Raw genomic sequence first — 26,393 nt, forward strand, 5'->3', positions numbered from 1 at the left:
TCCACCGCTCGTCTGTCTTCTTGAGGCTAAATTTCTTAAACTTAATACAACTATGTTTTTACAACAATATAATATAGATTTAGATATTTCAAAACAAATGAGGTAGGCCAGGTACAGTGGCTTACGCCTGTAATCCCAGCATTTTGGGAGGCCAAGGTGGGCGGATCACTTTAGGTCAAGAGTTCAAGACCAGCCTGGCCAACATACAGTGAAACCCCATATCTAGTAAAAAAAATACAAAAATTAGCTGAGCGTGGTGGTGCATGCCTGTAGTCCCAGCTACTTGGGAAGCTGATGCAGCAGAATCACTTGAACCTGGGAGGTGGAGGTTGCAGTGAGCCGAGATTGCACCACTGCACTCCAGCCTGGGCGACAGAGTAAGACTCCATCTCTTAAAAAAATACAAGAAACACACACACACAAAACAAATGAGGTGAACATCAAAGTGAGACATGTAGACATGCGAAATATCAGTAAGTTTTGAAATGAGCAAATCCAACAGCTACTCTCAGCACGCAATGAGCCCAGGAGCCATTTTAGATGGGGTTAAGTGTTACACTTGAACACACCCCAGTGTCAAAACATCCACATCTTAGCCTATGTATTATAACGCTTGGGTAGAGAGAACCCTAACCCCATTGTTATTAAAAAAAACATTTCCTCCATCATCTACACTGAATCTAAGATACCGTCAACAACAAGATGTACTGTTATTTTATATGTTGCCAAAAAGAAAGCAATGATGCAAATGAAATTGTTACCAGGTTGATTTTAGAATGCCTCCCCATTTTAGTATATACGTTTAAAGTTGCAGAACTGATTAAGAGAGGCAGGGACCGTCTGTTTTCTTCACTGCCGTATTCCCAGTGCCAAGAATAGCGTACATAGTAGTAGACAGTTGGCACTCTAAAATGTTTGCTAAATATATGAGTGAATGAATGAATGAATTGGGACAAATGAGCTTTATGAATGAAAGCCATGCAGAGTGATCATTTTATGACTGTGAGTACCCAACTTGAATGGTTAAAGCACGAGCACAACATTCTGTTACTTAAAGCAATACAAACATTTCCAATTTATTTTTAAAATTACAAAGCTATCCATTTATGTTGCTGCAGAACTGCTCGTTTCAGGAAGAGTGAAATCTCAGATTTCCTTTATAATGACTAAGACAAGATGCAAAAAAGTTTCAGCCTGTCAACGGGAGTCAAATATCAGGTCAAGTTATTTCCAAATTTGTGTTTTGACTGTGATGGGGCAGTGCTGTGGCGGAGACCTTGTTTTCTTGTCTGTTATCACTGTCCATGATGCTCACAGTGCAGTTATTTTTTGAAGGCCCACATCCTCCATGCAATGTGGTGGTGAACAAGATGTACAGGTAACCCTGGGTGTTGACAGGCACTAAGCAGACAGGACGCTGGGGCACTGATGTAAGCTGGTCTTCGGCCCCTGTATAACCCCAGCATTTGCAAATCCTGGGCCAGCTCAACGAAGAGTTTGAGCAAAAGGTTCTCTGCCTAGGCTGTCTTAGCCCTGTAAGTATTGCTTTTGGTCTTCTGCTCTTGTACAGGCCAGGACTTTTTATGGCTACATGTACTCCCACTTCTGGCTAAGAAAACAGATAGAAGCTTACAGTGTCTCCGGAGAAGAATGACACATTAACAGATAAGTAAGAAGCAACGTAGCTAAGTGCTACAACAAAGATGTAACATCTTTGTTCTAAACACCTTTGTTCTAAACAATAGATGTTTTAGAACCCTAGAGGAATAGGGCGAGATGCTAGGAAGGCTTTTTGGAGGAAGTGATAGTGAACTGAATGCCAGGAGTGAAGAAGGCATGGGATTCTTTGCAGAGCAAACAGGAAAAGCGAAGCCAGAGAGGTGAGAAATCGTGTGTTGTACACCAAGGACCACGAACGGTTCTGCTGATGGAACACGAAGCAGTCACACGGGGCTGAGGAGGAAGAGCACCTGAGGACAGATCATGACTTGCAGACACTGGATTTCAAAAATATTGGTGATGCGGGATCAGATTTGTTTTAGGAAGATGACTCTGGGTTGGTCTGTGGAGGAGATTCAGGGGGGACACAAATGAAGTTAAGGCAACCAGTTAGGGAACATGTAGGTGCAGTAGTCCAGGGAGATGCAAAGGGCCTAAGGTCAGAGAATTTATTTCAACAGGAGATGAAGGAGGTAGGGCTGAGGGACACTGGATGTGGGTCAGGGCAAGAGGATGAGGAAGACAGAGGAGTCCAGGACAATCCTGTGTGTCCAGCTGGAGTCTGAGTGGCTAGTAGAAACTAGCAACTAGAAGAAGAGAAAACAGGTGGCAGAGGAGCAGCAGCAAAGAACAGGCTTTGGGGAGAAAATAGGCCGTTTTTTGGCATTCTGAGTGTGAGATGCCAGGCTAGCAAGGCACATTGGAGCTGCAAGCAGGAAAGGGCTGGGTCAACAATTTAGGTTTAGAAACCACCAGCATACATGGGGTACCCCGAAGTGTGCCAGCAAACAGAAATCTCTTAGGGAGATCCCTAACGGAATCAAAGTCAGGAATTTTGGTTTCCATTCCTTTTTCCACCAGAGTTCCCAGGAAAGTGTATTTTCTTTTTTGGGGTAGTCGGGTGATTTCTCTTCAAAATAAAACAAACTGAGAATATCAGTGGTGGGGAGATAATAGCTGTTCTTTTAAACAGATTCTAATGTGTTAATACCACCAGTAGCTAAATCAAACTTTATCTTGGTACAGCATAAAACCTCTATCACACATTGTAGTTCATATCATATGGGCTCACTCAAGAGTTTACAGAAAATATTTTCGGATCAGGTAAATGAAATCCTTCAACAGCAGTGCTGTGTGATCTGGCCCACTGCCTACATCTCCAGCTTCATCTCATAACACTCTCCCCCTCCCCAGCTTATTGGTCTTCTAGCCACTCCTAGGAGAGGCGAAGCTCCTTCCTGCCTCTGCATAGGCGGTTTCCGCTGATCTCTCTTCAGATCTCAGCTGAACATCACCCTGGTGAGGCCTTCTCAGAACAGCCTATCAAGAAGAGCAACCTCCTTCACTTTTTTTTCCTATTACCTGTTTTTTTTTTCTTTCTTCTCTCTTTCTCTCTCTTCTTCTTCTTTTTTTTTTTTTTTTTTTTTTTTAGAAGACAAACTCTTGCTCTATCGCCCAGGCTGCAGAGCAATGGCACAATCTCGGCTCACTGCAATCTTGGCCTCTCGAGTTCAAGCAAGTCTCCTGCCTCAGCCTCCCGAGAAGCTGGGGCTACAGGCCCGCGCCACTGCGCCCGGCTAATTTTTGTATTTTTGGTAGAGACGAGGTTTCACCAAGTTGGTCAAGCTGGTCTCGAACCCCTAATCTCAGGTGATCCGCTCGCCTCGGCATCCCAAAGTGCTGGGATTACAGGTATGAGCCACCACTTCCGGCCTGCTACCTGGTTTTCATTTCCTTTACTACACTTACACAAGGTCTACTTTATCAGCCTGTTTATCTCCTTGCTTTATTACTAACAGATCCTCCAGAGTAGGGATTCTGTCTTCTCTCCTGCAGCCCCGGCACGTAAAGGTGCTGGTCAAAGAAAGGCGGGAATCACCGACCGGACACCAGGACAAATCGGGGCAGCCCAGGGATGCGAGATGCCAGCCAGGGAATCCGACCCATGTGGGTCTTTTCTCAGCTTCCCCGCTCACCGTGACTTTCACAAGTAACGGAACCCCCTCAACCTGTTTCCTCAACTGTAAAAAGGCACTAGACATAGCACGAAGCAGTTCTGGCAGCGCGAAAACTGCAGGACGCTCTGGGTGTCACGACAACGCGTGGAAGCCGCGCTCCGTGCCGCGGCCCCAGCCCCAGCCCCAGCCCCGGCCCCTGCCTCCGGCCCGCCATGTGGCGCGGCTGACCGCCGCCGTGCGCCCACCTGTCTCCCTCTGCGTCTTCACGCTGATGTACTGGCGCAGCTTCTTCACCGCCCGGTCCCGGATGCCCTTCTCACTGGACGCCAGCCGCTGGGCAAACTGGATCTCGGCCGGCTGCATGGCGGGGGCCATCGCGCCCGCTGGAGCATCCCCGGCCGCGCAACCCACAGTGCCGCTGCCGCCAACCGAGCACCGCGGAGCCGTCGCCGTCCGCCCGAGCCGCGACTGCGCAGTAGGTGGAGGTGGCGCGCGGGCTGATGGCGTCACAAAGGCGCCGGCGCTCGCAGCGCGCCCTGGGAGCGAGCGCGGCCCTGGCCCTGGCAGCAGTCCTAGCGGCCTATCCCGCGTATGCGTGGCGCCGGCGCTGCCTGTCGATTGCCAGAATTGAGGCTGTAGACGGCGAAGTTAGCCAGGTTAGGACTTGACCAAGAAGAGACGGACGGCTGTTTGTAAACGGTCTAGGAAATTTTATTTGTTTGAGACAAAGTCTCGCTATGTCGCCCATGCTGGAGTGCAGTGGCGCAATCTCGGCTCACTGCAGCCTCGACCTCCCAGACTCAAGCGATCCTCCCATCTCGACCGCCCGAGTAGCTGAGACTACAGGCGCGCGCCATCACGCCCCGCTAATTTTTATTATCTTTTACAAAGACGGGGTCTCGCTATGTTGCCCAGGCTGGCCTCAAACTCCTAGCCTCCAGCGATCCTCCCGCCTCGGCCTCTCTGAGCGCTGGGAGTACAGGCTTGAGCCACCGCGCCCGGCCACGGTCCAGGATCTTTAGTCCCATTTAGCACACCCCGTTGAGCCAGCAGCTCTCCTGCGATCTCCGTGGCACAAAGTTTTTAACTGCGGAGCTTCCGGGTCCCCCGGGTGGAGTTGAGACTGGAAGGAAAGGCCGGCACTGGGGCCTGCTGAGCGGGTGGAGGGCGTTCCTTTCGCCAGCGCCAGCGGAGGCTCGGGCAGCTCGGCGCGCCCCTACCCCGGAGCCCTGGTGCCAGTGCAGGGGCGCCCGCGCCGGCGTCCCGAGGCCTGGAGAGCACGCGCGCTTCCCGGCGAGCTGGGCAGGGCGGGCTGCTTGAGAGCGGGAAGAAATCAGCTTTGGGTTCATGTATAACCCGAGGCCATCCTATAGTTTGCGCGCTCGGCGGGCGTGCTGGGGCAAGTTAATGGCCTAGATGACTCCACGCGTAGCGGGCGGTTATGTCTGTTGTCCGCGCTTAGTTATCTGGGCGGCCTCCCGCGGTGCCTGTTGCCAAATTCATCCCTTAACATGAAAGCGCCTGAATCCCAGCGAGGGAAGGCGGGCCGCGGAGGCGAGTTTCCAGCCAAGACTGCCCGTTTCAACGCAGTCCCCCTGAGGGCAGCACTCCTCGCCAAACAGAAAAAGGCCCTTCCGATTTCTTTTACTTGACGCTTACACCAGGGGCCGACTTTCCTTCTGCTTCGTAGATAACTAGTTTAAAACCCGGGCTAAGCCGGAAGAGCCAAAGCGGGGCTCACCAAGGCCGTTACTCGCCCTCTAGGCAGAGAATGCAGCGCAATTTCTGCGAGGTTTGAGCCTCGCGGCTCTCCGTTCCCGACCCCCGTGGACACGTTCCCGCGCTTTCTGGCGTGAGGGGTCAGAGGTCGCGCCGCCGTCGCGCAAGCGAACGTGGCGCAGGGGGTGGCGGCCATGGGCGAAGCGAGCGGCGCTGAGGAGGTCAGCTGGGTCCCTGAGGAGGCCCTGGCCATTCGCAGCCTTCAGAGCCTCGCCCAGTGAGCTTGCAGACGGCCCGCTGTCGCGTGCTTGGGGAGGCCTGGAGACCTGATCCCCGGACAGCGTGGGCTGGGCCAGGACGGGGTGGAGGCCTGGGCGCGAGGCGACTTCGCCTCCAAACGCACGCGGGGGCCGGGTCTGCGAGGCTGTGCGCGGTGGGGCGCTGAGTGGCGCCAAAGCGGGCGTGGGAGCGTGGGACGGATGGTCACTCTGCTTGCTGCCCCGTGGAAACACCGTTTTCCTCCAAAGGCCTGCTCCAGGACTCAGCGTCAGGCTTAGAGAGAATCTGCCCTCCACCGAATTTTTTTAATTTGTTTTTTGAGATGGAGTCTCGCTCTGTCGCCAGGCTGGAGTGCAGTGGCTCGATCTCGGTTCCCTGCAGCCTCCCCCTCCCGGGTTCAAGTGATTCTCCTGCCTCAGCCTCCCGAGTAGCTGGGACTACAGGTGTGCACTACCACACCTGGCTAATTTTTGTATTTTTAGTAGAGACGGGGTTTTACCATGTTGGCCAGGATGGTCTCGATCTCCTGACTTCGTGATCCGCCCGCCTCGGCCTCCCAAAGTGCTGGGATTACAGGCGTGAGCCACTGCGCCCAGCCCCTCCATTGATTTTGTAACTGTAACTGAGTGCGATGGAGAAGGTGCTTGGGCTCTGGGGCCAGATCCGTGTTCACATCCTGCTTCTGCCCCGTATTAATTGTGCTGCGTGGAGACTCACCTAGCTCTGGTGCCTTAATGTCCATCGGGACAATCCTGGAGGCTTGGGGTGAATAGTAGATGCGATCACCCGCAGAGGGCTTGGCACCCCCAGTAGGAAACCATTACAGATGGCTTCCTTTTCCTCCTGATCAGCTGGGTGCTGCAATGCTAAAAAGTTGCAGGTGTTTTCTTTGACTTTTAGGAATACAGCTCATGTTTGCATTTTCTTTTTCGTGGTCTTGCTCTGTTGCCCAGGCTGGAATGCAGTGGCACGATCATAGCTCACTGCAGTCTCCAACTCCTGGGCTCAAGCCGCCTTCCCACCTGAGCCTCCTGAGCAGCTGTGATTACAGGCGTCCACCACCAGGCCTGGCTAGTTTTTGTAGTTTTAGTAGAGGCGGAGTTTCACCATATTGGTCAGGCTGGTCTCGAACTCTGACCTCGGGTGATCCACCCGCCTCGGCCTCCTGTAGTGCTGGGATTACAGGCATAAGCCACCGCACTCGGCCTCTGGCCATGTTTTCATATTTTTGTAGACAGGGTCTCTCTCTGTTGCTCAGGCTGGTCTTGAACTGGCCTCCCAAAGTCCTGAGATTTCAAGTGTGAGCCACCATGTCTGGCCTGTTTGCACTTATTTTTGACATCTGCCCCCTTTTTGAAGGCCGAAACTTCAGCTTTCAGAATGTTTATATATACATAAAAATATAGCAGAACATGATTTGAAAAGAATGATTTGAAACAATTATGAACATAAGAGGCATAAAAGAAAAGGAAACAAGTTGACTTGGGCTGTTTTTTGTTTTTTGTTTTTGTCATATGAAGAGAAATATAATAAGATCTGCTTGTTCTTTTAGCACATGGGAACCAAAGAGGAATTTGTTAAAGTCAGAAAGAAGGACCTGGAACGGCTGACAACTGAAGTGATGCAAATACGGGATTTCTTACCCAGAATACTAAATGGGGAGGTGCTGGAAAGCTTCCAGAAATTAAAGATTGTAGAAAAAAGTGAGTCTGCATGTTTAGCAGTCATTGGTGGTGACTAATTTGTTCTGGTAGATTTACCTTAGGTAAATAAGTAATTGTAAACACATTTTAAGGCACTCTTACGGTCCTTATGATGATATTTGGGAGAGTCTGATGACCTAAGAAAAGGGAGGTTTCCTCAGCATAGTAACTTGGACATATGTAAGTTGGTGGTAGAGGAAAGGTTGCCAGTTTTCTGAGCATCTATTATCAGCTTCTTTCTCTCTCTCTCTCTTCATTGGCAGAAGAATTTTGTACTTTTGATACCTAAAGCTTTGCCCTGAAAACTAAGTACTCACTGTGTAAGTTAAGGATCTTGCCATATGGAAACTTTTTATGGAGTTAACTTGTCAGTAGAGATAGCTGGAAGTACGTTCACTTATCTTTAGGTGGATGAGTGAGTCACTTTCTAGAATTGATTGAAGTTTAGGCTTTCTGATGTCCATTCAGACTTTTGAGATTTGAGCTGAGCCATTATATTTAATACCAGTTTAGGAGACTATTGAAGTTCCTGGAGATATTCTGAGATTGACTCAGCACTTGGTTGAGACTGAATCATGGTTAAATCAGCCTTTGATGGTTAAGGCGAATTTACAGCGTGACATTTGGTTGTTAGTCCTCACTGTGTGCCCCCTAGAAAAGGTGCATCCGGGGGGCCCAGGCAGGCCTAGCGCTTGTCCATACAAGAAGGTAGCTCACCCCAAGAACATGAGTTTCTGGCTTGTGCAAATGTATCTGGTGAGTAGGCCAGCCATATCCAGTTAGAAGGGATAGTTCTTGTGGTAACCACAGTGCCTTGCCCTGTTTACATTGTCTTTGGTTTCCTCAGATCCATTCTTCTCTGCGTTGTGGTGTGCTCTGGGAGGTGAATCCCTGCAGACAGGGTTCCCCCAGTTACCTTACTGGCTGCCGGTGGGGGTCACCAATGGAAGGTATTACTGGTGGAGAGAGGTTGGGTTGGGGTGTTTCTTCCTGCTCCCTCACTGCTTTGCTGCTGTTGTGTGGCAGTAGCTGCATCCCTCCACAACAAAGACTCCTGTCTAGAGGCCTCTTCCACAGTCCTAGCTCTTGCTGGACTCCAGTAATGCTGTTTTCTACCCCTGCTTCTTTGGCTGTAGGGCTGTTGCTAGTCCCTGGGTGCCTCACTGTCCCTTGGTGGTCCCCTTATCTCTGTTCTCCCCTCTGTAAGTGGTCCTTTCAGAAAAGCCTCAACATCTGTGTTGATTTGTCTTTCCTACTAGGACCCTGCCAGATATGTACCATGTCATTGGTTGCCAAAATGCCAGGTCATTGACTTCTTAATTTCCGATTTCATGCTCATCCATCGACTTTCTGAGATGAGTCATTCCTTGTGCATTTATCTTCAGGAAAGGAAGGTAAATAGACATATACCAGTAGCAGTGTATGGCAGCCTGCTGGTTGGTTATATTCTCACTGTAAATAAATAAACTGGCATTCTAAAAAATACATCGGGGTCTCGTGAGTTAGTTAACATGAGTGTCTTTAGTGATCATTCTCCCTGCCAAGACCAAACCCAGTGAGGGCCACAAACAAATCTGTGGTCGCTTGAGCACAGTCAGACTTTGGGAGATCTGATCTTATAGTCCCGGCCTCCCCCAGGCCATAGAGTCACCTCTTTTTCCATGATCTCTCTGGCAGTTCCTGCATATTCTCCTTTGCTGATTTATCCTTCTCTGCTTAGCAGCCTTCCAATAGTGCTTGAGGCTCAGGCCTGGACCCCTTCTTGCCTCACCCCACGGCTTCTCCCTCGGCAGCCTCACGCACACTTGTATCTTCAGGTACCGTCTTGATGCCGGTGGCTGCTGGATTTAATCTCTAGCCCAGAACTCTCCCCAAGCTCAAGGCCCTGTGTCTGACTCTTGCTTGGCATTTCTTCCTACTTGTTTCACGATTATTTCAAATTCTAAATGTTTGCCCTACCCTAATTAGTAGTCTGAGGTCACCAGGAACAGACCCACAGTCTGACAGAGTGAGGTTTATGGCTCTTTGCAATGAGGAAGACCACACCAGAACACCAGAGAAACTGTAGGGCATCTCAACAAGAAGAGGATAGAGCTGTTACAGGACTTGGAGACGAGTGGTATTAGGTCAAGCGTAAATGAAGCAAAATAGAGCTGGGTCTGAAGACCAATATCAAGTCTGGCTGTGAAGTGGACCAAGGCCCTGTTTCCTTGAAAACTACAAAGTTCAAATAGATATGGAACATTGTTCTAGAAATCCCTTACTTGAAGCTCTGCAGTCGCTGGAAATAGTCCCTTCTGTGTCACAGTGACTTAGATCCTGCAGGCAAGAGTGGGATCTTCTTACTGGTACAATTTCAAACAGCAAAATTTTTGACAGTCTGGAATTTTACAGAGTAAGGCTTCTCAGTGCATAAGAAGTTAGCAGTCACTCAAAGAAGAGATCATTATGACACTTCACAGTTGCATTGTCTTTGGGAGACATATTTTCTGTTAACTTGGCACCTGACTTTATCTCTGTTTGTTATTCCAACCTGAAAAAAGTCAGGACAGACTTTTGCTTTCTTGGTGCAAGCTAATTTTTACTTCCTCTTGTCATATCTGCCTCATGCTATCCATCCCCTACCCCTGTCTTACACTGGCCTGCCTCAGTCTCCCCAGAGCACCACCACCCAGACTAGAGACCCGGGAGGCTTCCTTTTTATCTGTCTCTCTTCCTCATTACTCCCCACGAAACCTGTCTGGTGGTGCATCTTATGAGTGTGACTTCATGGGTGCATCCTGAATCATCAACCTGCATCCGTCTCCACTGCTGTGTTCTGCCTCCTCCTGGGAGCCTCTTCACTACCACTTTCCAGTCCCTTGGACACACTGTAGCCTGAGCAGTTTGTGGCAGTTCAATCTGATGATGCCATTCACCTGTGTAAGTCTCAGAAGCTTCTCTGCTTTTAGGATAAAGAACAAAAAACTAAAAACCTCACCCAAACTCACTATAATCCAAAACCCTAAATAAAACCATAATGTGGCTTAAATGGCTTTGTATTATTGGGCACAGCCTCAGACCAGAGTCACTGCCCAATCTGATTACCTTGATGTGATCCATCTTCCTTTTAGATGTTGTCATGGTACCCTATGCTTCTTCAGACAACATGGTTTTATTTCCATTTTACTTTATAAGTTGGTGGGAGTGCAGGGCCCTTGTTTCCTATCATTCTCTCCCTGGCTGAATATCTGATCTTGATGGACTACCCTACTGTCTCTGCATGCCCTTTCCCTTCTCTTTTTTTGAGACCGAGTCTTGCCCTGTCACCTGGGCTGAAGTGCAGTGGCATGATCGTGATTCACTGCAACCTCTGCCTCCTGTGTTCAAGCAGTTCTCCTGCCTCAGCCTCCCAAGTAGCTGGGATTACAGGCATGTGCCACCATACCCGACTAATTTTTTTATTTTTAGTGGAGACTAGGTTTCACCATGTTGGCCAGGCCAATCTCAAACTCCTGACTTCAGCTGATCCTCCCGCCTGGGCCTCCGAAAGTGCTGGGATTACAGGCATGAGCCACCGTGCCTGGCCTGCATGCCCTTTCTAGTTTGCAGTGCTATCTCATGAAACTCACGTGTGCTCCCGGAAATGTGGTGTTAAGGGAAAAGAAGGATCAGAGTAGACTGGGCTGGTTTCAGGAGGTTACTGTGGCTTCCTAAGGCATCTTTCATCTAATTTTGGCTCTTGGGTTCTTACCATTTGGGCAATGTGAAAAAAAATGAAAATTATTCTTTTTATAAGGCCTAGATCTGATAGCCCTCCCCAAACTCTCCCAGGAGCCTGTCTTCCTAATCATGTTGGACATGACTCTAAGAATAGAGCTCTACAGAGGAAAGCCACGATTGTACAATATGTCAAATGGCAGCAAGAGCCATTTGACATATTCTTTTACTCTCCCTTTATCCCTATGGTCTAGAATCCATCCTTTTGCTTCTTCTAGAGGTTAATCTGTGCTTTCAGTCTTTTTTTTTTGTTTTGAAACGGAGTCTTGCTGTGCCACTCAGGCTGGAGTAGAGTGGTGTGATCTTGGCTCCCTGCAGCCTTCGCCTCCTGGTTTCAAGTGATTCTTCTGCCTCAGCCTCCCAAGTAGCTGGGACTATAGGTGCCCACCACTACGCCTGGTTAATTTTTGTATTTTTAGTAGAGATGGGGTTTCACCGCATTGGCCAGGCTGGTCTTGAACTCCTGACCTTGTGATCCGCCTGCCTCATCCTCCTAAAGTGCTGGGATTACAGGTGTGAGTCACTGTGTGCTTCCAATCTTAAGCAGTGACAAAAGGCAACCTGAAGCTAGAAACGAATGGAGGCAGGGAAGGAGTAGGCCTGATTTGAGAAGTTTGTTTTTAGAGTCTGGGTTTAGTTCTGTTTAGATGGGCTCAGGCTATAAAGTAACTTGTAAGCCAGCTAGAGGACTTGAGGTGATATATCAAGTAGTGAATGGGGCTTCATTCCAATTGTAGCACAGCATCTGCCTTTGGGAGGACTGGGCAAGGTAAGTGTTTTGGAATGATACTGACGAAGGTGTTGCCTGTAAGTCTTAGGGAGTTGATGAGCACTGGGGAGAGGCATGATCGATAAGGAAGAGAAGGGGAGATGTTCTAGGCTAGGCTGGTGGCATGTGTGAAAGTCACACATGGGACTGAACAGGACTGATTGCAGGTTCATCAGCTAGTGTTTGATTGCTGTGTGGGATAAGGATTGGGTATAGCAGAATGAGGGATAGTAAATGAGCAGTTTATAGAAGACAATCCTAGATTGTTTTTAATTTGAGATGAGAGTCAGCTGGAAATTACCACATGGAAATAACCATGAAAATGATGATGAAAATGATGTGTTCAGGGTCATGTTTTTTCTATGTGAATGTAGGGTAGGTCTGAGGGATTGGTGGAAGATGACTTAGAGCATTTGTCAAGGAAAGTCTTGGGCTTCCTTAGTGGGACTGCGGCTGTATGGATGGAATGGAAGGGACGTTTGATTAGTCTGGTGGTGAAGTCAGGACATAGTGTCATGATTTACAATGGGAAGTGAGAGTATGGAGATATGGGATCATTATATACTGCCTGCTAATTAGTGTCTAAAAAATGGGGATAGTAATGCTTACCTCATAGGATATAGCACAGTTTAAAATGGGAGAAGCTCTATAAGGTATGCACCCCTGTGCCTGGCTCATGGGACTCCTCGGTAAATAGCACTTCCTCAGATGGTGGGGGAAACTACGGGAACCCTTGGGGAAATGAAGAGACTCCAATTCACAGCCCAACAGCTTCACTTTTAGGTTAAAGAACGTTGTCACTTCCTGAGTTTTGGAAGGGTGTAGGGAGGTTTGAGTATGGCTCATCTACATTTGCAAAAGATATAAGCCAGTCCAGGCACGGTGGCTCACACCTGTAATCCTAGCACTTTGGGAGGCCGAGGTGGATGGATCACTTGAGGTCAGGAGTTCAAGACCAGACTGGCCAACATGGAGAAACCCCTTCTCTACTAAAAATACAAAAATTAGCTGGGCATGGTGGCGTGCACCTGTAATCCAACCTACTCAGGAGGCTGAGGCAGGAGAATCACTTGATCCCAGGAGGCAGAGGTTGCAGTGAGCCGAGATTGTGCCACTGCACTCCAACCTGGGTGACAGGGTGAGACACTATCTCAAAAAAAAAAGAAAATGCAAGCCTGACAACACTGTAGGCATCCCCATTTGCCTTGTGAAAGTTAAGTACTCAGGAAAACATCACCCTCTGTTTTCTTTCATCCCTCCTTGTGCTTTATTCATCCCACAGTGGTGACGAAATCAGTGGGTGTCAAAAATTTGTTTATAACTAGGAAAATCCTGTTTTTTTAAAAAATAAAATTTTATGTAATAGTATATGGTGGTTCTAGATGTAAAACAGATGAAAATTGTATTTTCTGCATATTTTAAAAATTAAGTTTTAGAACATGTACTTATAAAAATCAGTAGGTACAATGAAGATGGTGTGATGAAGACAAAAATTTGGTATCCGAGATTTTGAAAGATATTTGGATGATCATTTTCAGCCTCCAGTTTGTTTTTAGTTTTGCCTATCTGTGACACAAATACCACAGATAAGGAGTTGCAAATGGTAAAGTTTTCAAATAGTTCAGCTAGCATCATGAAGATACTTTCCAATTAAACTGATATAGAAGCTTGAAATAGGAGTTAGATATTTTTGTTTTACAATTAAATCACTAAGATCTAGCAATTCCTTGCTTTCCTTGATTGGCAATTGTTCATTTCAGAGAGAAATGACAAAAAAGCCATTCAGTCTGTTTAAATCTTCATTGTTTTATAAAAAACACTTTTTGTGCATTATGTTGCATTTGAAGTGTTAAATGATGTAATGAAAAATAAAACAACAATTTGACATCTTAGTGGCAGTCAGATATTTACTGAAAGTCTCAGAGGAGCTGGAATTATTTCTGTATATTGAGAGCACGCCTAAAATTTTGGTCTCATTTTTGAAATAATTAAAATGTTAAATAGTTTTAAACTTTTAAAATTTATTTGTGTATTTTTTGATATTAATAATGTGAATCAGCCTTGTTGTGGTCACCGAAAATATCAGCAGAGAATACAGACTGGTGCAGCCACGATATACTGGTGAAATATTGGACCAACAGCATTTTGTTTTCCTTTTTTTTTTTTTTTTTTTTTTTTTTTGAGACAGAGTCTTCCTCTGTTACCCAGGCTGGAGTGCAGTCGCACCATCTTGGCTTACTGCAACCTCAGCCTCCCAGGCTCAAGCGATTCTCCTTCCTTAGCCTCCCAAGTAGCTGGGACTACAGGTACATGCCATCACACTGGCTAATTTTTGTATTTAAAAATTTTTTTCAAAATAAAAAACCACAAAAAACAAACAAAAGGCCAGTCATGGTGGTGCACACGTGTGATGCCAGCTACTCCGGAGGCTGAGGCAGGAGGTTTGCTTGAGCCCGGGAGGCGGAGGTTGCCGTGTGCTGAGATTGTGCCACTGCCTCCAGCCTGGGTGACAGAGTGAAACTGTATCTCAAAAAAAGAAAATTTTTTAAAATTAAATAAATGAATGATGAGCAAATGTGGCAAAAAAAACCTTAATAGTAGGTAAGTCTGGGTAAAGAGATACATAGGCATTTTTTTTTTTTTTTTTTGGTATTAGTTTTTGTGAATTTGAAATTACTTCCAAATAAAAAGGTTAACGTTGTAAAGTAGAGCTATTAATTAGCTGTTTATGGGACTGTAATTCTTCCCCAGGTATTCTTAGATTCTTAGCAGTAGGATTGGAAGACTGCTGCACTATGTGATTTCTTTTTTTTTCTTTAATTGCGTTTTAGGTTTTGGGGTACATGTGAAGAACATGAAACATTGTTGCATAGGTACACACATGGCAGTGTGATTTGCTGCCTTCCTCCCCATCACCTATATCAGGCACACTATGTGATTTCTAAAGAGTTTGTAGGATATTTTGAGATTGATTTCCTGAGAGTTTGATATGGGATACCCCTGTTTCAGTTCTGAGAATTATTTGTAGTCTGCAGAAATAGGAACTTGAGAAATACTCATGAAGAGTGGAAAAAAAGAGTGAGGACCAAGAAAAGGATTATTACTTTGACCCAGAGTTTATTGTGGCCCAAATAACATCAGAGTGTGTCACGTCCATATCCTGGCAGGGAACACAAGGAGTAAACAGAAAAAAGTGAAGAGATTAAGGTGTGATCAGGGATAAGGGAACCAGTGCCTGGAGAAAGACATTCAGGAACTAGCAAAGCAGAGCACCATTGCCTCCCCTGGGCCGAAGGAGCAGAAGGGACAGAGGTACCAGACTTGGTGAGAGGCGTTGCTCTGGACAAATGCTTGACAGCACTTGAGGCCTCACCCAGCAGGGAGGATGGAGTGGGGAGACATGTCCCACCCTTAGCCATCTCCTGTCCTCCACTTTCCTGAGGGGCTGCTACTGTGTCCAACAGGAAGCCACTGTTGCTATGGTTGTTCACGTCCGCCTCTTGGGGCACAGATCGGAGTGGAGAGGGTCTGAAGGACCATGTGGAAATTGTCCAGAACGTGGGAAGGTAGAAAAAAAAAACGTGGGGAGCTTATGGACAGAGATGGTGGAAAGGTGGTGAAGATAGAGGGGGAAGAGGCATGTAGTGTTTGAATATCACCCCTGACTGCCCCACTGTCTATGTCATATATGTGTGTCAGTGAATGAAAAGCAAAATTCCCTGACCCTGGTTTGGGAAATCAACAGAATTCATGTGAGTTCAGCAAGATTGATCTTAGTTTTTTTTTTTTGAGTTGAAGTCTTGCTCTGTTGCCCAGGCTGGAGTGCAGCAGTGTGATCTTGGCTCACTGCAACCTCCACCTCCCAGGTTCAAGCAATCCTCACACCTCAGCTTCCTAAGTAGCTGGGACTACAGACATGTACCATCACACCTAGCTAATGTTTGTATTTTTAGTAGAAATGGGGTTTCACCAGGTTGTCCAGATTGCTCTTAAACTCCTGACCTCACATGCCAGGTGACAAATCATAAGATAAATTGATCCCTTTTGTGTAGTTTTATTTGATTAGTGTTTTAGAAATCCTTCTTTTCATGTCTAGCTTTCTATACCCTCCCTGTGAATAAGTTGAGTATCAAGAGATAGAGCCATTCTCATTTATTTATTTTTTTGAGACAGAGTTTCACTCTTGTTTTCCAGGCTGGAGTGCAATGGCATGATCTCAGCTCACTGCAACCTCTGCCTCCTGGGTTCAAGCGATTCTTCAGCCTAGGCCTCCCTAGCAGCTGGGATTATAGGCATGTGCCACCATGCGCGGCTAATTTTGTATTTTTTTAGTAGACATGGGGTTTTGCTATGTTGGCCAGGCTGGTCTTGAACTCCTGACCTCAGGTGATCCGCCCTCCTTGGCCTCCCAAAGTGCTGGGATTACAGGTATGAGCCACCATGCCTGGCCTACTCTCGTGTTATTAGACCTGCATTGAGGAAAGATTATTGGCCATGTGTAGTGGCTCACGCCTGTAATCCCAGCACTTTGGGAGGCCAAGATGGGCAGATCACTTGAGGTCAGGAGGTCAAGACCAGCCTGGCCAGCATGGTGAAACCCCATCTCTACTAAAAATACAAAAATTAGCCAGGCGTGGTGGTGGGTATCTGTAGTCCCAGCTACTCGTGAGGCTGAGGTGGGAGGAGTGCTTGAACCTGGGAGGCAGAGGTTGCAGTGAGCCGAGATCGCACCACTGCACTCCAGCCTGGGCAACAGAGCAAGACTTGGTCTCAAAAAAAAAAAAAAAAATTATTTTTTCAGAAGATACATAGATATTCAAATAGTCATGTTCAGGTCATTTGTAATATACACTGTTCATATTATTTCTGTCTCTGGATTTAAAAAATTACAAAAGCAATATATTCTTATTGTATAGGAATGAGACATACAGATAACCAAAGTAGCCATGTGTTTTTCTTGGTTCAAGGATTAGCAGAAGGAATGTATAAAGAAGTGAAATTCATTTATGTGACAAGTATTTATGTACGGCATACTATGTTCAATATAGACATTTGGAGGGTAGGGGTAAAACAAAACCTGTGGAAATCCCTGCCCTCAGGGTGGATTTAGGTAGCTTGTTAAGAGTTCTGTTCCAAGGCAGCAGCAATGCTCCCATCTGGCCACAAGATGGAGGCCTCGTGCAGCAGAAGGGCACCTGCCACCTCCCCAGGAGGCTGGTGTGAATGGGTGTGGCCTCCCTGGTCACTGACCTGGAATTCTCTGAGATTGCCTAGGGTAGAGTGAGACGTTTTAACCCTGTCCCTTTGGTATGTTAACTTACACTAGGGTTGTGCACAGCTGTCTAGAACAAGCGATTTGAAATTACCATAATGCAAGAGAGCCCTTTTGGGTGGTCAGAGTTAATTCCCACAGGTTTTTACACATGATGAGGTTTGTAGAGATTTCCTATTTCCTTTACCATGTTTGAGTAATATATAGTTTAATAGTAGAAGCAAAATTTAACAGTTAGGTGCAAAGAAAAAATTTTAAATCACAGAAATTTTATCTGTTTCTTTTTCAGTTTTTGCCTATGACCATAGGTGGTATTTCATATATGATGATTGTAGTGTGTATGTATATAAAGAATGTCTTCATCTAACATTGTTACAAATAACGCAGCTATGTAGTTTTGAAAGCATAGTTAGTGCTTGCTAGTTGATTTTTTGAGTGGCCAGGATTAAGATAAAATCAATAATTCCAGTAAAAGTTACTGTGGCCCAATATTTCTTAAAAGAGCAGAAAATGAAACTCTGACTTGAGGGAGAAGAAATAGTCCAAAGGTACTTTGCCCTATTTCTGAGAAATGCTTTTTTTTTTTTTTTAAAGAGATGGGGTGGGGGTCTCACCCTGGTTGGTCTTGAACTCCTGGCCTCAAGTGATCATCCCACCTCAGCCTTTCAAAGGAATTATGGGTGTGAGCCACCGAGCCTGGCCCCTAAGAAACACATTTTATAAGAAGCTTTGGCAGCCAATTTTATAATGTTTAGCTGGTCTGAATATTGACTTTTAAGTTCCAATCTTTCTGCTAGGACAGGGTCTCTAGAAAATTTAGAGACTAGCTTTATTTCTTCCTCCCTTTATTAAAGCTTCCTTTAGAGCTCTGGAGATACCCATGTGGTTCTAAGCAGTCCCCACAAGCTTCTGATTTGGGTTTCCTCTTGTCCTCCCAGACCCCTAGATTTGAAAGCTCTACCCCTTCTCTTTCGGTTGCACATAATTGAGGAAGTCTCAGTTTTTCTCCTCTAGGTTGCAGTAATGTTCTGTTCTCAAGGCATCTGGCTCTTTGAGGCTTTCTCACTCATCGCAAGTGAGAATAGAAGAATGAGACATACAGATAACCAAAGTTGCCTTGTGTTTTTCTCAGTTCGAGGATTAGGAGAGGGAATGTAGAAAGAAGTGGAATGCCTTCATGTGACAAATATTATGTACTGCCTTTCAGTACCCTCCATGTTTTTGCACTTTCACATTCCTGTGGATGGGTTCCCTTGGTTTGCTGTTGTTGGTCATGTGTTATGTGTTCACTTTATTTTATTAGGAATGAGAAACCAGGTTACTGCCCAGAAGTAGTTGTTCTCAAAGTGTGGGTCCCAGACAGGTAGCATGAGTCTCACCCAGGAACTTGTTAGAAATGTAAATTCTCAAGCTCACCCCAGACATTCCAAATTGGAAACTCCATGGATGGGACCCAGCTTACTCTGTATTATCAAGTCCTCCAGGGATTCTGATGTACTCTGAAGTTCGAAAATCACTGTCCTAAAGCATTGCTACTTTAATCAGAGAATTTATACCATTAGCTCTTAGCCCCCTCAAATCTTCGTATATGTTGGCATAAAAACTGATGATTTCCTAGCTCTTGAGATCCAACACTTAACAATTTGTATTACATATTTGATTTTTTTGAATGTCAGTATTTCTGCAACATAATGTTTTAAATTTAAAGTTGATAATACTTTTGCTTGATTTGTTGACGTGGATTTTTTGGGATTTTTGTTGGCTGCTGTTGACTCATCAGTTGAATGAGTGTGGTGGAGAGGCGGTATTATGTAGTTCCCACTCTTTCACCATAGCATTTTCTGATTTTTATCGCTGTGATTTCCTCCTCCAGTGCCTACTACTGCAGTTGTTCCATTGAGTCAGTCTGCCAGTGGGTGCCACTAGCTTTGTGAATCAGCCTGTGCTGGCTCTGCACACTCCCGAGCTGCCTTCTGCTTCTCAGGGAGTAGCGACAAGTCTGTGCCATGAGACAGTCGTGCTTCTCCGCTCTGCCTTCAGTCCTTTAAATAACACATTTTCTTGAAGCCTTGAGTACTAGTCTGGCAGTAAAGTGAGGCCTTAAAAACACAAAACAGAAAACAACCAAAGTCCTTTGTGCTGTGGACTAAAAACTGAGATGAACTTAAAAAACAAGACTTTTAGAATATTATTTATTCCAGGACAGGTTAGAAGTCAGAAATGCAAATATTCCCACCCAAGATATCAGTGCAGATTTTACTAAGTGAAGATTGGGCAAAATAGATGCTTAGGGAGAGATTAGTGACTTGAAATATCTTGAGTATTTTTATATCTCTTTCTCCTAGACCTGGAAAGGAAAGAGCAAGAATCAGAGCAGCTGAAAATGGATTGTGAGCACTTTAAAGCCCGCCTGGAAGCCGTGCAGGCCGACAGCATAAGAGAGAAGAAGGTACTATGCTCAGGGACAGGCTCTCACCATGCCAGAAAGTGGGGTTGGCTTACAGCCTTTCACTTATGATAAGCAGTGGGTCTGAATTTTTTACTCTTAATCGTCAATAAATTGTATTTGTAAATGTATGTATTTTTAGTGGGTTGGAATGTAGGTGAACAGATGGATTTTATAACCAGTTAACACGTAGATCATTCACTTGCTATCTTTTAACTTTTATGTTTAAAAATCTGCCCTAAAATATAAAGGTTCATAATTATCTTAGTTCATTTTGTGTTCCTATAACAAAATATCTGAGGTTGAGTAATTTATAAAGAAAAGAGATTGGCTGGGTGCAGTGGCTCATGCCTGTAATTCCAGCACTTTGGGAGGTGAAGGCAGGCAGATCACCTGAGGTCAGGGGTTCGTGACCAGCCTGACCAACATGGTGAAACCTTGTCTCTACCAGAAATACAAAAATTAGCCAGGCATGGTGATGCACACCTGTAATCCCAGGTGCTTGGGAAGCTGAGGCAGGAGAATCCCTTAAACCTGGAAGGTGGAGGTTGCAGTGAGCCAAGATCGTGCCACTGCCCTCTAGCCTGGGCGGCAGCAAGACTCCAGATCAAAAAAAAAAAGAAAAGAAAAAAAAGAGGTTTATTTATGTTAAGATTTTGGTGGCTGGAAGGTTCAAGATTGGGCATCTTTTATCTTTTTCTGGTGAGGGCCTCAGTCTCCTTCAAATCATGACAGAAGGGGAAGCAGGCTGTGTGACGAGATCACATGATGAGAGAAAGCAAGAGAGAGAAACTGAGGAAGCCAGACTCTAACAATCTGCTGTCAGGGAAACTAATCCATTCCTGTGAGAGCGAGAACTCACTCACCCTCCATAGTCGATTCATGAGGAATCCACTCCATGACCCATCACCTCCCACTAGGCCCCACCTCTAAGAGTGCCACACGGGGGATCAGATTTCAGCATGACTTTGGATGGGGACAAACCACATCTGAACCATAGCAATGAGAATCTTGGGGGAAAAATTATGTACATTGTATCTTATCTTTGGAGATAGATGTATTAAATCAGAAGTACTTGTAATTAATTTGTGGATTATTCTATTTTTGACATAACCAGTTATATTTTATATAAATATTAGAGAAACTAATAATATTTCTTAAAAGTTATATATTTTAACTTTCTGTGTGGCATAACTTATTTCCTTTTCCATACAACTAGAACTATTCTAACACTTCTTATAAAATTTGGGGCTTGGATGTATTTTTATTTTGAATAATAGTAGTACAGGTGCAGTGGCTCATGCCTGTAATCCTAGCACTTTGGGATACCAGGGTGGGTGGTTTGCTTGAGCCCAGGAGTTCAAGACCAGGCTAGGCAACATTGTGAAACCCTGTTTCTATACAAAAAATACAAAAGTAAGCCGGGAGTGCTGATGTGTGCCTGTAGTCCCAGCTACTTGGGAGACTGAGGTAGGAGAATTGCTTGAACCCAGGAGGTGGAGGTTGTAGTGAGCCCAGATTGCTCCACTGTGCTCCAGCCTGGGTGACAGAGCCAGACTCAGTCTTTAAAAAAAAAAAAAAAAAAAAAAAAAAAAGAAGCCATTCCAGTAAATGCATCCTGAGAAGGAGGAAACAGCCATGATAAAGTAGTTTGAAATCGCCAGAGTTTTGTTGCCCTGGAACTTTGACCTTAAAATGTGGGAATATTTTACCCAACTATTCCCTATTTTTAGTTAAAAATCTTGTTGAATGGTCTCACCAATTTAATACAGATGGAAACCCTTGTGAGTTTAATACAGAGGGAAGGCCCCACAAGGTTAATACGGAGGGAAGCTCTCCCAAGGTTAATAGAGAGGGGAGCCCCGCCCAAGGTTAATAGAGAGGGGATTCCCGCCCAAGGTTAATAGAGAGGGAAGCTCCCCCAAGGTTAATAGAGAGGGAAGCCCCACAAGGTTAATATGGAGGGAAGCTCTCCCAAGGTTAATAGAGAGGGGAGCCCCCCCAAGGTTAATAGAGAGGGAAGCTCCCCGAAGGTTAATAGAGAGGGAAGTCCCACAAGGTTAATAGAGAGGGGAGCCTCCCAAGGTTAATAGAGAGGGGAGTCCCCCCAAGGTTAATAGAGAGGGGAGTCCCCCCAAGGTTAATAGAGAGGGAAGCCCCCTTAAGGTTAATATGGAGGGAAGCTCTCCCAAGGTTAATAGAGAGGGGATCCCCCCACAAGGTTAATAGAGAGGGAAGCCCCTACAAGGTTAATATGGAGGGAAGCTCCCTCGAGGTTAATAGAGAGGGAAGTCCCTGAAAGGTTAATAGAGAGGGAAGCCCCTGCAAGGTTAATAGAGAGGGAAGCCCCCCAAGGTTAATAGAGAGGGGAGCCTGCCCAAGGTTAATAGAGAGGGAAGCCCCCACAAGGTTCATAGAGAGAGAAGCCCCCCCAAGGTTAATAGAGAGGGGAGCCCCCCCAAGGTTAATGGAGAGAGGAGCCCCCCACAAGGTTAATAGAGAGGGGAGCCCCCACAAGGTTAATAGGGAAGCCCCCCAAGGTTAATAGAGAGGGGAGCCCCTGCAAGGTTAATATGGAGGGAGGCTCCCCCAAGGTTAATAGAGAGGGGAGCCCCCTCAAGGCTAATAGAGAGGGGAGCCTCCCCAAGGTTAATAGAGAGGGAAGCTCCCCAAGGTTAATAGAGAAGCCCCCGCAAGGTTAATAGAGAGGGGAGCCCCGTCAAGGTTAATAGAGAGGGGAGCCCCCCGAAGGTTAATAGGGGAGCCCCCGAAGGTTAATAGAGAGGGAAGCCCCCCAAGGTTAATAGAGAGGGAAGCCCCCCAAGGTTAATAGAGAAGCTCCCCCAATGTTAATAGAGAGGGAAGTCCCCCCAAGGTTAATAGAGAAGGAAGCCCCCCCAAGGTTAATAGAGAGGGGAGCCCTGCAAGGTTAATAGAGAGGGGATTCCCCCCCAAGGTTAATAGAGAGGGGAGCCCTTGCAAGGTTAATGGAGAGGGAAGTCCCCCGCAAGGTTAATAGAGAGGGGAGCTCCCCCAAGGTTAATAGAGAGGGAAGCCCCCCGCAAGGTTAATAGAGAGGGGAGCCCCCCCCCCAAGGTTAATAGAGAGGGGAGCCCCCACAAGGTTAATAGAGAAGAAAGTCCCCCCAACGTTAATACAGAGGGAAGCCCCTGCAAGGTTAATGCAGAGGGAAGCTCCTGCAATTTACCATAACAAGATCATTTCTCTTCTGGCAGCTGCCTTATCTGTGGTGTTTTTTGGTGTCTCTGTCCAGGCCTGTACAGATTATAAGGCGGGACTCTAGAAACTTATTGTTTTTATTTCTTTTGAGACAAGGTCTTGCTCTGTTGCCAGGGTGGAGTGCAGTGGTGCAATAATAGTTGCTGCATCTCGATCTCCTGGGCTTATGCGATCCTCCTCCTTGGCCTCCAGAGTGACTGGACTACAGAGGTGTGCCATGACACCCAGCTAAATTTAATTAATTAATTTTTTTACAAGAACAATTCTATTGAAGTATAATCTTTAAAACAATTAAAACTTTTTTTTATAGAGATGGGGTCTCACTGTGTTGCCCAGGTTGGTCTTGAACGCCTGGGCTCAAGCGATTCTCCTGCTTTGGGCCTCCCAGAGTGCTGGGATAAGAAATCAGTAAATTGGAATTCATCAAAATTTAAAACATTTGCTTTTTGAAAGAACCTGTGAATATAAAATCACCAGCTAGAAACTGGGAGAAAATACCTGCAAACCATATATTCAGCAAAGGACTTATATCTAGAATATATCAAGAGCTCAAACTCAAAAATAAAAAAAAAAGAATAGTTAAGGCAACTTTGAAAAACAGGAATGAAATGGGAAGAAAGGAAAAAAAAAGTCCAATTAGAACATGGGCAAAAGACATGAAAAAAATGTTTCATAAAAGAGAACATGCAGACAGAAAATAAGTGCATGAAACGATGTACACCATCACTAGCTGTCAGGGAAATGCAAATTAAAACCACAATGCACCTGTCAAAATAACTAAAATTAAAAATAGAGATAACACCAAATACTGGGTAGGATATGGAGAGAGTGAATCACTCATACATTGGTGGGAATATAAAATGGTACAGCCACTCTGGAAAACAACTGGGCAGTTTCTTCCAAAACTAAACATGCATGTGCCATACAACCCAGTAATTGTACTCTTGGGCATTTATCACAGAATAATAAAGGCACATATCACACAAAAACCTATACATGGGTGTTCCTAGTGTCTTCATTAGTAACAAAAAAAAAAACTTGGAAACTATCTAAACTTCTTTCAGTGGAGAAATGGCTAAACAAATTGCAACATATACGTACCATGGAATACAAAGCAATAAAAAGAAGCAAACTAGTGACGCATGCAACTTGGATGTATCTGAGGAAACAAGCACTGGTGGCTCATGCCTATAAGCACTTTGGGAGGCAGAGGCCAGAGGATTGCTTGAGCCCAGGAGTTTGAGACCAGCCTGAGCAACATGGTGAAACCCCGTCTTTAGTACAAAACATGTAATTCATTTTAAAAAATGAAGAGAAGGGGCCAAGGCAGGCGAATCATGAGGTCAGGAGTTTGAGACCAGCCTGGCCAACACAGTGAAACTCCATCTCTACTAAAAATACAAAAACTAGCCAGACGTGGTGGCACGCACCTGTTATCTCAGCTACTCGGGAGGCTGAGGCGGGAGAATCGCTTGAACCCAGGAGGCAAAAGTTGCAGTGAGCCGAGATCGTGCCACTGCACTCCAGCCTGAGCAACGGAGTGAGACCTTATCTCAAAAACAACAAAGTAATTCAGTATTCTCCAACAGTTGTGCCTATACCAGGAGGCTAGGATCTTTTTCCTCTAGAGTTCAAACGTTGCTACTGTCAGGACTCTTTCCTGGCCCAGCCTCCTCACATCATAAGCAGATATTAAGACCCAGCACACCTCCTCCACTGACCCAACAAAATCCCTGTGGAGGAAACATATCCACCATGTCCAGGAACGAAGTCTTCCGTTGTTTTTTAGCATCAATTGTGAAAAGACTCTCCTTTTTCCGTTGAATTGCACTGGCACCTTCATTAAAATCAAGTGACAGTTCAGTGTTTCACTGATCTATATGTCCATCCTTATGCCAGTGTCACACTAGTTCTATTTTGGTAGGTTTATAATTAGTTTGTTTTTTCCTCTGAATCAGGCACTGTTAGTTTTCTAACATGGTTCTTCTTTTTCAAACAATTTTTTAGATATTCTGAGTCTTTTGCATTACTGTAGAAATTTTAGAATCAGATTATCACCTTGTACAGGAGGAGTCTGCTGAAATTTTGATAGGGATTATGTTGAATATGTAGGTCAGTCTGGGAAGAGTCGACATCTTACCAATATTGATTCTTGCAATTTTTGAACATGGTATACCTCTTTATTTAGCTCTTCTTTACTTTCTCTCAATAATGTTTTGTAGTTTTCATTGTATCGGTCTTGCACTTTAAAAAATTATTCTTATTTTTGATGTTCCTGGGAATGCTATGATCTTCTTGAGTTATTTTGATACTATTGTATTACGTGTGGAACCCTGTGTTGGAGCATATCCTCCTGCAATTACCAAATGTGACTGTAGCGAGGAGAGTCCTGCCTGCTTATTCTCAGCAGTCTTTTTGTGGTCGTGCAGAAGAACCACCATACCCTGACTAATTAAGATGCAGACTGCTTAAGTGTGAGAAAAAGTAGAATTCCAAAAGGAAGTGCTATGACATATTTTTTTTCATGTGTCACCATGACTTGTGTTCAGCTACAAACACTGGGAGGATGAATCTAGGAGTCCAGATTGTTGTTATAATGAAGATATTCAAAACCCAGAGGTGACAAATCACATGATGCAATATTAGCATTCATACACATTCATACATATATACATGTATACATACATATATACACGTATACATAGACATGTATACATATATACACGTATATGTGTATGAATGTGTATGAATCTCTGCCAAATGCATTGTCTCCAGGTAAATATGAGTGGGCCACCCTAATCTAAGTTATGAGGTCCACAGTTTTGATTTGTGGCCCCAAAGCTCCCTTTTTCCTCCAGGGGGTGAAAAGTCCCCTCTACTTTGTCTTGTATTCCTCTCTCTAAGAGAAAAATCTGCAACCTTTAATGTACTTTAACTTTGTGGTTTATGTAACTATTACATTTGGTATAAATGAATTTAACTAGGGTTTTATACGTTTCAGTTTTTGTCTTATTAAATCTCACCTTTTGAGGGAATTTCTGGTACCTGGTGCTGACGGTTGGAGAGGCCAGGAAGCCCCACATCACTCTAGTGGTACACACAGGGTGAATCCTTGAGGGTGTTTGTGTTGTCAGAGGGGCTGCATCGGGAGGGCCATTCCCTGTACTTCCCTTGTGAAGAGAGCCATGGCAGAGACTTGCCCAGCTCCAGGTGGTCTCAGATGTTGCTGGTGGCAGAGTAGGAAACTCTCCCTAGCCTCCATCTTCTTGTTAGACTGGCACTGGCTTGCGGTGGCAGGGCGTGAATAGGACTCCCAGCCTTCACATTTCCTTTTGCCCCTGCTCCCATCTTTCCTACCTGGGCTTAGGTTTTAGGTTTTCTTTCCTTGTTTAGCTTCACAGCTGTATATTTTATATTTACAGGCACCTTTGGGAATATTCTTATGAGGACTTAAGGATATGTTTATATAGGATGAGTTTTTCTAAAGTACTGCTTTTTCACAAATCCTGATGTCCAAGTGCCTTTTATT

General features: G+C 45.3%; 2 protein-coding genes across 5 annotated transcripts in view; one reads left to right on the forward strand and one right to left on the reverse strand.

Moving 5' to 3' along the window:
- The window catches only part of RRP1B (ribosomal RNA processing 1B), a 33,842-nt gene extending 29,668 nt beyond the window's left edge, over positions 1–4,174 (reverse strand). The window contains exon 1 of one of the 3 annotated variants that reach the window (XM_032276753.1): positions 3,923–4,174. In XM_032276753.1, coding sequence (XP_032132644.1) covers positions 3,923–4,052 — 130 coding nt within the window. In that variant the 5' untranslated portion in view covers positions 4,053–4,174. The remainder of the gene's footprint in view (positions 1–3,922) is intronic. The other 2 variants (XM_032276754.1, XM_032276755.1) reach the window with 2 other exon arrangements.
- A 40-nt stretch (positions 4,175–4,214) lies between these two features.
- The window catches only part of HSF2BP (heat shock transcription factor 2 binding protein), a 109,154-nt gene continuing 86,975 nt past the window's right edge, over positions 4,215–26,393 (forward strand). The window contains exons 1-3 of one of the 2 annotated variants that reach the window (XM_032276757.1): positions 4,215–4,334; positions 7,228–7,378; positions 19,524–19,627. In XM_032276757.1, the coding sequence (XP_032132648.1) occupies positions 7,231–7,378; positions 19,524–19,627 (252 nt within the window). In that variant the 5' untranslated portion in view covers positions 4,215–4,334; positions 7,228–7,230. Of the gene's footprint in view, positions 4,335–5,367; positions 5,618–7,227; positions 7,379–19,523; positions 19,628–26,393 lie in introns of those variants that run through there. The other variant, XM_032276756.1, reaches the window with a different exon arrangement.

Source organism: Sapajus apella, unplaced genomic scaffold, assembly GCF_009761245.1.
Source record: "Sapajus apella isolate SASKATOON/1434 unplaced genomic scaffold, GSC_monkey_1.0 scaffold8, whole genome shotgun sequence".
NCBI lineage: Eukaryota > Metazoa > Chordata > Mammalia > Primates > Cebidae > Sapajus > Sapajus apella.